Source organism: Phyllobates terribilis, unplaced genomic scaffold (genome assembly GCF_046119375.1).
Source record: "Phyllobates terribilis strain yellow unplaced genomic scaffold, ASM4611937v1 Scaffold_5__5_contigs__length_657084704, whole genome shotgun sequence".
Lineage (NCBI taxonomy): Eukaryota > Metazoa > Chordata > Amphibia > Anura > Dendrobatidae > Phyllobates > Phyllobates terribilis.
In genome coordinates this window covers 394,945,430-394,963,096 of record NW_027362765.1, presented here as the reverse complement: position 1 = coordinate 394,963,096, position 17,667 = coordinate 394,945,430, and the positions used below count along the sequence as shown (strand labels likewise).

The following is a 17,667-nucleotide window of genomic DNA, read 5'->3' as shown; positions in this document are numbered from 1 at the left end:
ACGGTGACCCTGTGCGCAGCATTGGGGGGACGGGGACCCTGTGTGCAGTATTGGGGGGACGGTGACCCTGTGCGCAGCATTGGGGGGACGGGGACCCTGTGCGCAGTATTGGGGGGACGGGGACCCTGTGCGCAGCATTGGGGGGGACGGGGACCCTGTGCGCAGTTTTGGGGGGACGGGGACCTGGATGGGGGACATGTCTGCAAGATAAGGACCAGGATGGGGGACCATGTCTGTAATATGGGGGACCATGTCTGCAATATGGGGGACCTGGATGGGAGACCATGTCTGCAATATGGGGACCATGTCTGCAATATGGGGGACCTGGATGGGAGACAATGTCTGCAATATGGGGGACCTGGATGGGGGACCATGTGTGCAATATGGGGGACCATGTCTGCAATATGGGGGACCTGGATGGGAGACCATGTCTTCAATATGGGGGACCTGGATGGGAGACAATGTCTGCAATATGTGAGACCATGTCTGCAATATGGGGGACCTGGATGGGTGACCATGTCTGAAATATGGGGGACCTGGATGGGAGTCCATGTCTGCAATATGGGGGACCTGGATGGGAGACCATGTCTGCAATATGGGGGACCTGGAGGGGAGACCATGTCTGCAATATAGGGGACCTGGAGGGAAGACCATGTCTGCAAAATGAGAGACCTGGAGGGGAGACCATGTCTGCAATATGGGGGACCTGGAGGGGAGACCATGTCTGCAATATGGGGGACCTGGAGGGGAGACCATGTCTGCAATATGGGGGACCTGGAGGGGAGACCATGTCTGCAATATGGGGGACCTGGAGGGGAGACCATGTTTGCAATATGGGGGACCTGGATGGGAGACCATGTCTGCAAGATGAGGACCAGTTCAAAAGGTGTATAGAAAATAAAATGGTATCACTAAAAATGTCACTTTGTCATGCAAATAATGCGGCCCCCCCAAATTAAATGTTTTTCCGTGTGCGGCCCTTATGCCCAGCTGCGTTTGAGACCCCTGGTGTAATGGCTGTGTCTGACCATGCAGGAACATGGTCTGATCATACCACAGCTCCTAGCCAGGGGGGGAAGCAAAAGAGTATACAGACATTACCGCACGGGGTCATAGATAATTCTTTTTGACTCTTTCTTTTACTATTCTCTAATCTGGGATAAGCTAATCATAAAGGGACAGGGAGGAGGTGAGGTGTGATATTACTGATTGAGAATGGTGGATCCTGTATTATCTACTGTATATAGAGGCATTATCAGTCATTGTACAGGAGGAGGAGGAGGTGAGCTGTGCCATCACTATTGTGAATGATGGATCCTGTGTTATCTACTGTATATAGAGATGTTATCAGTCATTGTACATGAGGAGGAGGTGAGCTGTTACATCATCTATTGTGAATGATGAATCCTGTGTAATCTACTATATATAGAGGTGTTATAAGTCATTATACAGGAGGAGGAGGAGAGCTGTGACATCACCTATTGTGAATGGTAGATCCTGTGTTATCTACTGTATATAGATGTGTTATCAGTCATCGTACAGGAAGAGGAGGTGAGCTGTGACATCACCTATTGTGAATGATGAATCCTGTATTATCTACTGTATATAGAGGTGTTATCAGTCATTGTCCAGGAGGAGGGGGTGAGCTCTGACATCACCCATTGTGAATGGTAGATCCTGTGTTATCTACTGTATATAGAGATGCTATCAGTCATTGTACAGGAGGAGGAGGAAGTGAGCTGTGCCATCACTATTGTGAAGGGTGGATCCTGTGTTATCTACTGTATATAGAGATGTTATCAGTCATTGTACAGGAGGAGGAGGTGAGCTGTGACATCACCTATTGGGAATGGTGGATCCTGTGTTATCAACTGTATATAGAAGTGTTATCAGTCATTGTACAGGAGGAGGAGGTGAGCTGTGACATCATCTATTGTGAATGATGAATCTACTATATATAGAGGTATTACTGATTATTGTAATTCTGACTGTGATGATAATGAGACTTCTGAAATTCACAAGTAGTGAACAGTAAGTTTAAGTCTATGATTAGATCTAGCAGCCAATGTGAAAATGGCAAAATTTCAGATTTGTTTTTTAAATATTGATTGTGATAGGGAACATTGAAGAGAACAATATCATAACTTGTTTTATATACATACATGTTATATATTACAAAAAGGAATATATATATATATATATATATATATATATATATATATATACATACAGTACAGACCAAAAGTTTGGACACACCTTCTCATTTAAAGCTTTTTCTGTATTTTCATTACTATGAAAATTGTACATTCACACTGAAGGCATCAAAACTATGAATTAACACATGTGGAATTATATACTTAACAAAAAAGTGTGAAACAACTGAAAATATGTCTTATATTCTAGGTTCTTCAAAGTAGCCACTTTTTGCTTTGATGACTGCTTTGCACACTCTTGGCATTCTCTTGATGAGCTTCAAGAGGTAGTCACCGGAAATGGTCTTCCAACAATCTTGAAGGAGTTCCCAGAGATGCTTAGCACTTGTTGGCCCTTTTGCCTTCACTCTGCGGTCCAGCTCACCCCAAACCATCTCGATTGGGTTCAGGTCTGGTGACTGTGAAGGCCAGGTCATCTGGTGTAGCACCCCATCACTCTCCTTCTTGGTCAAATAGCCCTTACACAGCCTGGAGGTGTGTTTGGGGTCATTGTCCTGTTGAAAAATAAATGATGGTCCAACTAAACGCAAACCGGATGGAATAGCATGCCGCTGCAAGATGCTGTGGTAGCCATGCTGGTTCAGTATGCCTTCAATTTTGAATAAATCCCCAACAGTGTCACCAGCAAAGCACCCCCACACCATCACACCTCCTCCATGCTTCACGGTGGGAACGAGGCATGTAGAGTCCATCCGTTCACCTTTTCAAAGTCGCACAAAGACACGGTGGTTGGAACCAAAGATCTCAAATTTGGACTCATCAGACCAAAGCACAGATTTCCGCTGGTCTAATGTCCATTCCTTGTGTTCTTTAGCCCAAACAAGTCTCTTCTGCTTGTTGCCTGTCCTTAGCAGTGGTTTCCTAGCAGCTATTTTACCATGAAGGCCTGCTGCACAAAGTCTCTTCTTAACAGTTGTTGTAGAGATGTGTCTGCTGCTAGAACTCTGTGTGGCATTGACCTGGTCTCTAAACTGAGCTGCTGTTAACCTGCGATTTCTGAGGCTGGTGACTCGGATAAACTTATCCTCAGAAGCAGAGGTGACTCTTGGTCTTCCTTTCCTGGGGCGGTCCTCATGTGAGCCAGTTTCTTTGTAGCGCTTGATGGTTTTTGCAACTGCACTTGGGGACACTTTCAAAGTTTGCCCAATTTTTCGGACTGACTGACCTTCATTTCTTAAAGTAATGATGGCCACTCATTTTTCTTTACTTAGCTGCTTTTTTCTTGCCATAATACAAATTCTAACAGTCTATTCAGTAGGACTATCAGCTGTGTATCCACCTGACTTCTGCACAACACAACTGATGGTCCCAACCCAATTTATAAGGCAAGAAATCCCACTTATTAAACCTGACAGGGCACACCTGAGAAGTGAAAACCATTTCCAGTGACTACCTCTTGAAGCTCATCAAGAGAATGCCAAGAGTGTGCAAAGCAGTCATCAAAGCAAAAGGTGGCTACTTTGAAGAACCTAGAATATAAGACATATTTTCAGTTGTTTCACACTTTTTTGTTAAGTATATAATTCCACATGTGTTAATTCATAGTTTTGATGCCTTCAGTGTGAATGTACAACTTTCATAGTCATGAATATACAGAAAGATCTTTAAATGAGAAGGTGTGTCCAAACTTTTGGTCTGTACTGTATGTAAAACAAAAACCTGTTGTAAGCAATAGGTCTTATGACAAATTCTCCTCAAGGCTTAGAATAGGCTGTAAAAGGTTAATGCTGTTCAGTAATGTACGACATAGACTTTGTTTATACATCTGTCACAATTACGGGTCATTTTCTAGTGTGGACAGATGGAATGAGGACACCGAGAAATGTTTGTTAATGTTTTAGTAGCATTTTCTCTGTATTTGGTAACTGCTATAACTGAACCATTTCCCAAATTTCCCCACACAATGCGGCGCACTCCTCATACTTAACCCCGTGCCTCTTTGTTTATCGCTGCCTTGTTTATAACATGTGCGCTTATATAGTAAATAGGAAAGTGGAAAAACTTCCCGCACAGACTTTCTCAATATTCTAGTTTACAGCTCGGGAGTATGGACTATGACTGCTTCATGCTTTTCTTTTATGCTCATCAGTAAACTCTTAATATAATTATAGAGGCCTTGAACCTGTGTACAAATAAATATGGAACTATAAAGTCATGTACAGACGTGGCAGAAAATATCTGCCCTGGATTAGTCGCCATGCATTTTACTGAGGATTTGAAAGGAATAGTAAAAAGAAAAGAAATCCATGGCAAAGGCTACAAGAAATCTGCTCCATCTGTTCAGAAATTTGTTACTGTGTATGAATGGGATTTTGTAACACTGTATCAACGTGCTTTGTGCTCTATTTGTTTTTTTTATATGTACTATATTTTTATATACTATATTTGTTGCAGATATTCCAGATATTTGGTGCAAACCCCTCATTTCTGCACATTTGCAGAGAATTGTGTTTATGCTGTTTTTGGAGTATTCCTGGATATCACGGACTAATAAGGAGACATAGTAAATATAGTAAATAGTTATATCTCTCTAGAAATAACAATTCTGGAGCATTCATATAGAACTCTCCATTGTTTTGATCCTCTATTATTCTCCCTGGAAAGGTTTAAATACATGAATAATAATTATGCGTTACCAGTTCTCTTTCAATAAGGTGTTTCGCCCGTGGTAGTACTGATTGGAGAAAGTGTACAGAAAGACATGTATGTCATTGCATTGTTTTATTTCTTCTTGCACTATGGTAGGTTTAAAGTGGATTTATCACTAGATTTCCCATAGGTATTACATACAGTGCCTACAAGTAGTATTCAACCCCCTGCAGATTTAGCTGGTTTGATAAGATGCAAATAAGTTAGAGCCTTCAAACTGCAAACGAGAGTAGGTTTTATGAACAGAAGCATAAATCTTACAAACCAAAAAGTTATGTTGCTCAGTTGAATTTTATTAAATTTTAAACATAAAAGTGTGGGTCAATTATTATACAACCCCTATGTTTAATATTTTGTGGAATAACCCTTGTTTGCAATTACAGCTAATAATCGTCTTTTATAAGACCTGATCAGGCCGGCACAGGTCTGTGGAGTTATCTTGGCCCACTCCTCCATGCAGATCTTCTCCAAGTTATCTAGGTTCTTTGGATGTCTCATGTGGACTTTATTCTTGAGCTCCTTCCACAAGTTTTCAATTGGGTTAAGGTCAGGAGACTGACTAGGCCACTCCAACACCTTGACTTTTTCCCTCTTGAACCAGGCCTTGGTTTTCTTGGCTGTGTGCTTTGGGTCGTTGTCTTGTTGGAAGATGAAATTACGACCCATCTTAAGATCCTTGATGGAGGAGCGGAGGTTCTTGGCCAAAATCTCCAGGTAGGCCGTGCTTTCCATCTTCCCATGGATGCGGACCAGATGGCCAGGCCCCTTGGCTGAGAAACAGCCCCACAGCATGATGCTGCCACCACCATGCTTGACTGTAGGGATGGTATTCTTGGGGTTGTATGCAGTGCCATCCAGTCTCCAAACGTCACGTGTGTGGTTGGCACCAAAGATCTCGATCTTGGTCTCATCAGACCATAGAACCTTGAACCAGTCTGTCTCAGAGTCCTCCAAGTGATCATGAGCAAACTGTAGACGAGCCTTGACATGACGCTTTGAAAGTAAAGGTACCTTACGGGCTCGTCTGGAACGGAGACCATTGCGGTGGAGTACGTTACTTATGGTATTGACTGAAACCAATGTCCCCACTGCCATGAGATCTTCCCGGAGCTCCTTCCTTGTTGTCCTTGGGTTAGCCTTGACTCTTCGGACAAGCCTATCCTCGGCACGGGAGGACACTTTCAAAGGCTGTCCTGGCCGTGGAAGGCTAACAGTAGTTCCATAAGCCTTCCACTTACGGATGATGCTCCCAACAGTGGAGACAGGTAGGCCCAACTCCTTGGAAAGGGTTTTGTACCCCTTGCCAGCCTTGTGACCCTCCACGATCTTGTCTCTGATGGCCTTGGAATGCTCCTTTGTCTTTCCCATGTTGACCATGTCTGAGTGCTGTTCACAAGTTTGGGGAGGGTCTTAAATAGTCAGAAAAGGCTGGCAAAAGAGATCTTTAATCCACACATGTGAAGTTCATTATTCTTGGTGCCTGAACTACTTCTTAATACTTTAGGGGGACCAAACAGAATTCTTGTGGTTTGAGGGGTTGAATAATAAATGACACTCTGAATTAACTTTTTACGTTTTAAAAAAACAAAAAAAACAAAACAAAAGCAAAATTTGCTGCAGTGCATTTCCCACTTCCAGGCTGATCTACAGTACAAATGTCACAATGCCAAGTTAATTCCGCATGTGTCAACCAGCTAAATCTGCAGGGGGTTGAATACTACTTGTAGGCACTGTACATTATTAGATTTCTTACATCTGATGTACTTACTTTGAGAATCCATATTAGAATACTTGTACAATCCTTTTTTAAACATTAAACTTCAATCCCTGCCCACCTAGCCTGATTGACAGCTCCTCAGTGTTCCTCCTCCCTGCTGCTGAATCTCTGCCCACCCTAGCCTGATTGACAACCCCCCAAGTGTTCTAGGTCCCTGCTGCTGAATCTCTATCCACCTAGCCTGATTGACAGCTCCTCAGTGTTCCTCCTCCCTGCTGCTGAATCTCTGCCCACCTAGCCTGATTGACAGACCCCCAAGTGTTCTAGGTCCCTGCTGCTGAATCTCTATCCACCTAGCCTGATTTACAGATCCTCAGTGTTCCTCCTCCCTGTTGCTGCCGAGATCTCACACTAATCAGTACAACCTTCAGATATCAGTCAGGCTGGGTAGGAGGAGACTGAATATACTTGAACTCATGAGCTCTCTCATCTTTTGTTTGGATTCATAAAATGCTCATCCTAATATCAGGATTAAACAGCTATTCTGACTCGGATTTTCTCAGTAAGTACATCAGCCTTATAAGGTCTCAGAGATCTATTTAATAATGTATGTAGTTTGTAATGTGAAATCAGTTGACAGATTTGCTCTAACTGCTGGATCAACATTCTATTCACATAGTTTATCTCAATAAAGGGGTTGTCCGGTCTTTGGCTACAAGTCTGCAGTCACTTGTGAATCCTCCCATTGCGCGCACTGTGTGCTGTGAGGATTCTCCCATGCCATTGTTGGGAGTGGGCGGTCATGTGACTGCAAATATTCAATTTGCATACTTCCGATGACATTCTGACTAGACTTGTCCGGCCTCACTCAATTCACTTGCATTGAGCGGGGCCACGCACGTCTAGTCGGCACTTGACCGAATCTATACAAATCACATACTTGTGGTAACATGATCGCAGCTCCCAGCGCCGGCACTGGAGAAGCGTCACAGCACGCAGTCATCTCTGAAAGACGTCATTGAGCCTGGAGCTCAATCTGCGCATGCACCGCTCACGGCAATAACGGCGCCGGTGCGAGACTTCAAACGTATCAATATATTGTGATTCTCAGTGTGAAAACTTCAAGATTTCAGGATTTTTATTTAATATGATACCACCAAAAATGGTAAGAAATTCTGATTACTATAAAAACTTGCATGGAAAGTTATTTTTTATGATGAACGATTCCTTTAACTTCTCAGCCTGCTGCATCTGACAAACTCAACTCCCCTGCGGTTACATAACATTGGACACGTATCTACTGTATCTACTGCTCACATCAGTCACTCACTGCCTACCCCCAGCAAAGACGGGGTTAATTATAGTGACCACATTACATTTGCGCACATTCTTCGCATTAGCTTCGTACCTCTGGTTTGGTTGCTTTGCGTAGAGGTGGACTTGGTTCCTCTTTGATGTCTCCGCTCCTTACATGTCTTGTCAGGCATACCACTCGCAGTGAACAAAATTAGTGTTTGTGAAATCTGCTATAGATTACTGGAAATACCACCAGCCCCAAAGATGTAAACTTTACTGGCCTGGAAATTGTGGCAACTTAATAACCAAGGAGGCTCAGTAAGTAATATTGTGAATTCTGATATAGTATTTATAAATCAGTTACTCCAAGGCCAAAATCTCTTATGTGCGGACAATCAAATTAATGTGCTTCTTTCTAAAATGGGTGGTAATGAGAATATAGGGCTTATATATATACTATAATAGAGGGGGTACAGTTTACATCACTAATGGTACACATATCAGTCCTCTATACTGGTTCTTGCACTGATGAGGGGCAAGAAGTACCAAACATGTGTCTGTGGATTCGTCTAATTTCTTAAAGAATCTCTGGTCTGGGGAAATATCATCCTAAAATATGCAGCAAACTTCTACAGTTCCAACTTTCTTCCTCATTGAGGAAAGCTAATTTGCATACCTTTTTCCCAGGGAGCATTGAATGACCAATAGATAGGTGGTTTCCACAAAAGACCTCACTTCAGTCCTCCACAGTGGCTTCTTCACACTAAGAGCCGGATTCATTATTGCATTTGTGCCTTTTTTGTCTAGTCTCGCCTTTTAATGCGCGTCTTTTTTAAAGTGTATTTTATATGTGCTCACTTGTTTTTTTTTTTTTATATTTTTTTATTTTCGCTATTGTGTGCATGGTTATATTTTTCCTAGATGCTTTCAGGCTAATTCATCAATTGCAACTTTTTAAAAAGTCACAACATTTTTGTGGAAACGTACTCCGGTCCTCCCCCCTGGAGCGATTTTTATGTACAGTACAGACCAAAAGTTTGGACACATCTTCTCATTTAAAGATTTTTCTGTATTTTCATGACTTTGAAAATTGTACATTCACACTGAAGGCATCAAAACTATGAATTAACACATGTGGAATTATATACTTAGCAAAAAAAGTGTGACAAGAGTGTGCAAAGCAGTCATCAAAGCAAAAGGTGGCTACTTTGAAGAACCTAGAATATAAGACATATTTTCAGTTGTTTCACACTTTTTTGTTAAGTATATAGTTCCACATGTGTTAATTCATAGTTTTGATACCTTCAGTGTGAATGTACAATTTTCATAGTTATGAAAATACAGAATAATATTTAAACGAGAAGGTGTGTCCAAACTTTTGGTCTGTACTGTGCGTCTGTAATTTTTGTTGCAACAGTTTAGCAGAACATGTGACTTTTTGCACTAAAAAGTCACAAAAAAAGGTTAAAAAGAAAAATGTAGAGAAGAATTTGATGCAAAATAAACATCAACAAATACCACAAGACAGAAGGTGACTTAAAAAAGCGCAAATTAATTGGGCCCCCAAACTAGTTTTGCAAATTTTGACATTTTTTTAAGTTGAAAAAGTTGTAGTCAGAGACATAACTATAGAGGGGTGCCGAGGACCCCAACATACCTTGTACAGGGACATCAATGGAAGCCATAGAGATGCCAAACATTTTAGCTGGGGGCCATCTTTCATCTGTTATATTTTTTGTTAACACCTTAAGGGTGCAGCTAAGCTTGAGCCTTAAAGGGGTTGCTCACTTTTAGAAATTGTTCTGCCCCAACTGCAGTTTATTAAAAAAAAAGGGGGCGTTTTGTCTGCATGAGCACAACCACTGAGCTCACTGCCAGTGCCAGATACTAGAAGCAGCGGCACATATTCGCCAGTGGACCCGAGGAAGGTGAATACAGCCCTGAGCTCTTTGCCAGTGCCAGATACTAGAAACAGCGGCAGATATTCGCTGGTGGACCCGAGGAAGGTGAATACAGCCCTGAGCTCTTTGCCAGTGCCAGATACTAGAAGCAGCGGCAGATTTTCGCCGGTGGACCCGAGGAAGGTGAATACAGCCCTGAGCTCTTTGCCAGTGCCAGATACTAGAAGCAGCGGCACATATTCGCCAGTGGACACGAGGAAGGTGATTACAGCCCTGAACTCTTTGCCAGTGCCAGATACTAGAAACAGCGGCAGATATTCGCTGGTGACCCCAAGGAAGGTGAATACAGCCCTGAGCTCACTGCCAGTGCCAGATACTAGAAGCAGTGGCAGATATTCGCCGGTGGACCAGAGGAAGGTGAATACAGCCCTGAGCTCTTTGCCAGTGCCAGATACTAGAAACAGCGGCAGATATTCGCTGGTGGACCAGAGGAAGGTGAATACAGCCCTGAGCTCTTTGCCAGTGCCAGATACTAGAAGCAGCGGCATATATTAGCCGGTGGACCAGAGGAAGGTGAATAGAGCCCTGAGCTCTTTGCCAGTGCCAGATACTAGAAACAGCGGCAGATATTCGCTGGTGGACCCGAGGAAGGTGAATACAGCCCTGAGCTCTTTGCCAGTGCCAGATACTAGAAGCAGCGGCATATTTTCGCCGGTGGCCCCAAGGAAGGTGAATACAGCCCTGAGCTCACTGCCAGTGCCAGATACTAGAAGCAGTGGCAGATATTTGCCGGTGGACCCGAGGAAGGTGAATACAGCCCTGAGCTCACTGCCAGTGCTAGATACTAGAAGCAGTGGCACATATTCACCAGTGGACCTGAGGAAGGTGAATACAGCCCTGAGCTCTTTGCCAGTGCCAGATACTAGAAGCAGCAGCAGATATTCGCCGGTGGACCCGAGGAAGGTGAATATAGCCCTGAGCTCTTTGCCAGTGCCAGATACTAGAAGCAGCGGCAGATATTCGCCGGTGGACCTAAGGAAGGTGAATACAGCCCTGAGCTCACTGCCAGTGCCAGATACTAGAAGCAGTGGCAGATATTCGTCGGTGGACCAGAGGTAGGTGAATACAGCCCTGAGCTCACTGCCAGTGCCAGATACTAGAAGCAGTGGCAGATATTCGCCGGTGGACCAGAGGAAGGTGAATACAGCCCTGACCTCACTGCCAGTGGCAGATACTAGAAGCAGCAGCAGATATTCACCAGTGGACCCCAGGAAGGTGAATACAGCACTGGGCTCACTGCCAGTGCCAGACACTAGAAGCAGAGGCAGATATTCGCCAATGGACCCGAGGAAGGTGAATACAGCACGGTTTGATATTTTTTAATAAACTGCTGCTGGGGCAGATCATTGCTTGTAATGGGACAAATCCTTTAAGGACACAGCAATTTTTTTTTGTTTTATCTTCATTTTATTTCCAAAGCCAAAACGTTTGCATTGATTCCATTTGGCCGTACTAATCGTAATAGTAATAGTACTGTAATAACATAATAGTATTAGTAGTAATATAATCTATGTATTATATTGTTCTTTTTTTGGAGGGATAGTAAATTAAAAATAGCAATTCTTGCATTTTTTTTCTCTCTTTTGAGAGAAATAATGTGTTAATATTAGAATATGAGTCGTTATGGATGTGGTGATGACATTTATAGAGAGTTTTTTAACTTTCTTGATTTATTTTGCAGAATAAAACTGTTTTGAAATCTTTATATGTGTTGTGTGTATTTTTTTATTGCTTTGGATCCCCCCCCCCCTAAACTGTATTATTTTTCTTTTACATTGTAAGTCTGTGTTTGATAGCTTAGATAATACACTATCATACTGCTAATAACACATTGGCACATCACACTCACATCACATCACAAGGTGCCAATGGAACGTCCTCCATCTATAAAACCATTTGAGCGCCGCAGTAACTATCGACAGTAGCATTTAATGGCAGCAGGATCTCCGTATGTATGAAATGTCGGACCTTACATATTTGATGCAAATTATGCCAAGGTAACTTTCTAGGCATCATAGTGCACTTCTCAATATCAGAAAAGCGTAGGAGACCAATGTCTCAGATCTCACACGTTACTGTAGCATTTTGCACAAATTGCTAATTTTTTAAAGGTTTTTTTTCCACAATTTTTGACTTTTTGTTTCTTAGTTTACCCTAAAAATGCTTATAACCTTTATGTTTCTTTTCTGTCTGTAAGAAAATATAAATGAGGCTTTTAATGAACTTGTATAGAAAGAAGATAACCATCAAGAAATTCCCCTGTGCATAAAAAAACTTAATGCGTGATTTTTTTGATGCTAGATGAGATCAAATACCGTATTTTTCTCACTAAAAGACGCACCGGACCATAAGACGCACCTAGGTTTTAGAGGAGGAAAATAGGAAAAAAAATGTAAGCAAAAAATGTGGTCATGATGCCCTGTTATGGGGGAGGGGTCTGCTGCTGACACTGGTATTGGGGTAATGTCCCCCAATTCTGTTAATATCCTCCATCCTGGTATGTATAGCCCCTCATTCCTGGTATATGTGGCCCCCATCCCATCCTGGTATAAGTAGCCCTCATCCCCATCCTGGTATGCATGGCACCCCTTGATCCCCCATCCTGGTATGCATGGCACCCCTTGATCCCCCATCCTGGTATGCATGGCACCCCTTGATCCCCCATGCTGGTATGCATGGCACACCTTGATCACCCATCCTGGTATGCATGGCACCCCTTGATACCCCATCATGGTATGCATGGCACCCTGCCTGATCCCCATCCTGGTATGTATGGCACCCTTTGATCACCCATCCTGGTATGTATGGCACCCCTTGATCCCCCATGCTGGTATGCATGGCACCCCTTGATCACCCATCCTGGTATGTATGGCATCCCTTGATCACCCATCCTGGTATGTATGGCACCCCTTGAGCCCCCATCCTGATATGCATGGCACCCCTTGAGCCCCCATCACGCTGCCCACAAAAAATGAATAAAACAATTATACTCACCTCCTCTTTCCTCCAGCGTTGTCCCGCTCTATACCGCGCATGGCAGTGTGAGACGCTGTGCTGGAATAGTCACTGCTCCCCATACCGGGACTCTGTGCATGGGGAGCAGTGACCATTCAGCCTCTTCAATAGCCGGTGCACTGTACCGCAGCGCGGCTCCTGCTGCCGCTCTGCGGTCAGTGTGCCTACTATTAAAGACCATGAATATTCACTACAACCCATGGGAGTGGGTTGTAGGGAATATTCATGAGCTTTAATAGCAGGCACACTGACCGCAGAGCGGCAGCAGGAGTCGCGCTGCGGTACAGTGCACAGGCTATTAAGGAAAATGAATATTCCCTCCTCCCCACGCCGACTAGACTGTGCTCCGTTGATCCCCAGCTGCCGCTCCCCCACAGTATATACAGGTAGATAGTATTCGGACTATAAGACGCACCCCCCACTTTCCTCCAATATTTTGGAGGAAAAAAGTGCGTCTTATAGTCCGAAAAATACGGTAATTTATAATCATATAATCATAATGATTTATTATGGTTTTCCAGTCTCTGTGTGCAAAATGTTGGCTGTCCATGAAGTTATCCAGCAGAAATAAAAAATAAAGTTGGCAATCTTGCTTTGGGCATAAATATCAATGTTTGTGATGGAAATCTTTTTACAGCGCTGCAGAATATATTGCCGCTTTATTAATAGTAGGAAATAATTAAAATTGGTGCAAATTGACTCACAAGGCTCAGTTAATTGTCCACAACAGTAATCTGTGACCGCTCGATTGGAGCACTGAGAACCGCCTCCTACCTCCCGGCATCCATGGCTCCTCTGTTGATTAGCCAGCTTGGCGAAACATCATCTTTGTGGCATGACTTACATGCGATGTTGTGCCAGGATGGATAATCAAGAGAAGAGCCATGGATGTCGGGAGGTAGGCGGCGGTTTTCAGGTCTCCTGTCCAGCGACCACAGAATACTGACGTGGCAACTGGACCGGGTTCTGGGAATCAATTTTCACCAACTCTAGAGATAAGTAAACTGATATTGGGATAATACAAGAGTTCAATTCAGTCCAGTAATTATAAACAAACATACTTTTATGCATAGTGACCATAGAGTAATAGGTCAATAAGCACATACATATATAAAAAACCTATACAAGATAAGTGCAAGGCACAGTAACATAAAGGATACAAATTATTTTATTAAAATTGGGCAGTACGGTGGCTCAGTGGTTAGCCTGGGTTCAAATCCCACCAAGGACAACATTTGCAAGGAGTTTGTATGTTCTCCCCTTGCGTGCATTTCCTCCGGGTTCCCCGGTTTCTTCCCACACTCCAATGACATACTGATAGGGAATCTAGATTGTGAGCCCCAATGGGGACAGTGATGATGACTGTAAAGCACTGTGGAATTAATGGCACTATATAAGTGAATAAAATAAATATAAATTAATTAATTAATTAAAAAATACATAAAAAGTAAGACTCAGGAACATCAAGACTGATAGGAAACACCTAAATAGTACATGAGTTAAAACAAAACATGGTATAAAAATATAAATATATGATCACAATGTTGCATACAGATAGCAAAACAAAAGTTTCCTTCAGAACGTATCGTGGATCTTTAAATAAATCATTAATAAATATTAACAAAAAAGTAGTAACGTTTATAAAACAGTATAGTAAAGTATGCAAAGACAAAGTAATCACAATATTAAAGACAGATACCAATATATATAATACAAAGTGTACTGTAAGGTGAAACACAGTGGATAAAAATATAAGGTATCATTAGAGAGAAAAAAATATGTATATTGAAGGGTAAAAATGCACAGCAGCATGAAGTAACCTCACCAGTCAAGAAGAAAAACCACACACGACGCGCGTTTCGCACCTAGCTTCGTCAAGGGGTCCCACTTTTATATTAATTTGTGATTTATACATCATTCAACGATACATTCTGAAATAAACTTCTCTTTTGGTATCTGTATGCAACATTGTCATCATATATTTATATTTTTATACTTTTATATTTTTATTATTTTTTGTATTACCTCATGTACTAATTAGGTGTTCCCCATCAGACACTTGATGTTCTTGTGTCTTACTTTTAATGTATCTTTTAATTAATATTTAATAAAATTATCTTTATCCTTTATGTAACTGTGCCTTGTACTTATCCTTTATAGGTTTTTTTTTCGGTCCAGTAATAATCCTACAGAAATATTCCATATATGCAATTTTTTCTTTATTCAGTTGTGTAAATCCAAAGAAGATAAAGGAAATTATAATTATAAAAATATAAAATATTTTGTTTGCATTTCTGGATTTTAGAGGAATTAATTTTTGTAGATTTCTTAATATATTATATTTTTAAATGATTTATAATATATTTTGTCTTGTTACAGATATCGTCCGCAGTGATATCTCTCTTGACAAACAGAAAGGATGCAAAATAGCCCAGCATCCAGATACCATGCTGGAACTGCAGAGGGAGAAAGCGGCTCAGATGCATCTAGTTTTGCTTAAAGAGCAATTTTCCAACACATATAGTAACCTGACACTAACAGGTAAGAATTTTAGATGATCCTGAAGCTACAATGTATCGTCCTGCTGCATTCTGTTTAGCTTTTAACATTCTTCGAATTGAAAGCCAATATGCTAAGAGTTTGTTTTGATGCCAGCAAATAACATCAGAGGAAGAGAACAGGGTCTCCAGTGCCACCTATTGGAAGCAACAATCCCGTTAGTCAAAGTCAGGATAAAAAGCCGACCCAGAATCTCTATTTTCAGACAGCTGATTTGGAGTTCTTGCCCCTCATCAATGCATATACCTTTGCACGGGTTGCACCAACGGCATGTCCGTCCCTGATGGCCATGTTCTGTCTTTATATGCTCTTTGCTCTAGCATAATTACACTGTTCAACATCAATAGTAAAGCTGTATATATACACAGTTTTTTTAGGAGTTTGCTGGAGCAGGTCCATTTTAGATTTTGAATAAACGCTTGGTGGGAAAAAAAATGCAATGCAAGTCACTTCTTTGTAGTGACTCCTGATGAAATCAGCTTCTAAGCAGGAACTGCCAAATCCAAAAAGCTACAAAAACTGTTCAGGGAAAAAAAACTATTCCAGAATGCTGTAAAAACTCTTAAAACTGCTTAAGGAAATAAAAACTCCTTCAAAAACTCCTGCCTTTTCTAAACATCTGAAAGAAACTCCATCAGTATATACAGTGACTTGTAAAAGTTTGGGCACCCCTGCTCAAAATTACAGTTATTGTGAAGAGTTAAAGCAAGTTGAAGATGAAATGATCTCTAAAAGGCCTAAAGTTAAGGATGACACATTTACTTTGTATTTTAGGAAAAAAAAAAAAAAAAAATATATATATATATATATATATATATATATATATATATATATATATACACAGTACAGACCAAAAGTTTGGACACACCTTCTCATTTAAAGATTTTTCTGTATTTTCATGACTATGAAAATTGTACATTCACACTGAAGGCATCAAAACTGTGAATTAACACATGTGGAATTACATACTTAACAAAAAATTGTGTAACAACTGAAAATATGTCTTATATTCTAGGTTCTTCAAAATAGCCACCTTTTGCTTTGATGACTGCTTTGCACACTCTTGGCATTCTCTTGATGAGCTTCAAGAGGTAGTCATAGGAAATGGTTTTCACTTCACAGGTGTGCCCTGTCAGGTTTAATAAGTGGGGTTTCTTGCCTTATAAATGGGGTTGGGACAATCAGTTGTGTTGTGCAGAAGTCAGGTGGATAGACAGCTGATAGTCCTACTGAATAGACTGTTAGAATTTGTATTATGGCAAGAAAAAAGCAGCTAAGTAAAGAAAAACGAGTGGCCATCATTACTTTAAGAAATGAAGGTCAGTCAGTCCGAAAAATTGGGCAAACTTTGAATGCGTCCCCAAGTGCAGTTGCAGAAACCATCAAGTACTACAAAGAAACTGGCTCACATGAGGACCGCCCCAGGAAAGGAAGACCAAGAGTCACCTCTGCTTCTGAGGATAAGTTTATCCTTTTAGAGATAATTTAATCTTCAACTTGCTTAACTGTTCACAATAATAGTAATTTTAACCAGGGGTGCCCAAACTTTTACATGGCACTGTAGCCTAAGACAAACAGCAATTCACTATGTGGTTGGGAAACGGACAAGTTTTTTTTATTTAAAGGGAATTTATCTGCTGATTTATATTGCCCGGACCACAGGCAGCATCATTCAACGACCGCCTCCTGTATTCTAAACATCTTATGTTTTACTCTGAAATGCTGAGGTTTTTTTAAAACAAAGACTTACTTGACATTAGGCTGAAGATGAGGTGACTAGTCTAAGAGGCAAATCCCCGCTGGTTTCTCCCCACCCTTAGACTGATAGGTCTCTTGCTATATCTGTATAGAAGAAGAGACCTATCAGTGTAGAGGAGCAGGGTGGGGAGAAGCCTGTGTGGACTAGCCTTTTGGACTAGTCACCTAAGCACTGGTTCGGGCAGAATAAATCAGTGACCGGTTTCTTTAATAGAATTCATAAAATGACCATGTTATATCCCAGAAGAAGCACCCGATTCATATCATATGTCTATATTCTATAAAGCCTATTCACCACAATTCGTGGTCCAGTCAACTCATGTACCCTATGTACCAACAAAATAGAGGAATAATATTAACAATTAAATTGTAACTTTTAAATTACTTTGAAAAAGTATTTTATAGCTCATAATGTGTGCCACCGTGTTAGATAATTCACCCCCTATTAATAAAAAACTACAAGGAAACTAGGGCAGAATCATCAATATATATATTCTGT

The 17,667-nt window shown here is 41.5% G+C and overlaps 1 protein-coding gene across 1 annotated transcript in view; it reads left to right on the top strand.

The window, feature by feature from the left end:
- HPSE2 (heparanase 2 (inactive)) overlaps positions 1-17,667 on the top strand; it is a 438,762-nt gene that overhangs the window by 23,882 nt on the left and 397,213 nt on the right. The window contains exon 3 of the mRNA XM_073685001.1: positions 15,231-15,392. Coding sequence (XP_073541102.1) covers positions 15,231-15,392 — 162 coding nt within the window. The remainder of the gene's footprint in view (positions 1-15,230; positions 15,393-17,667) is intronic.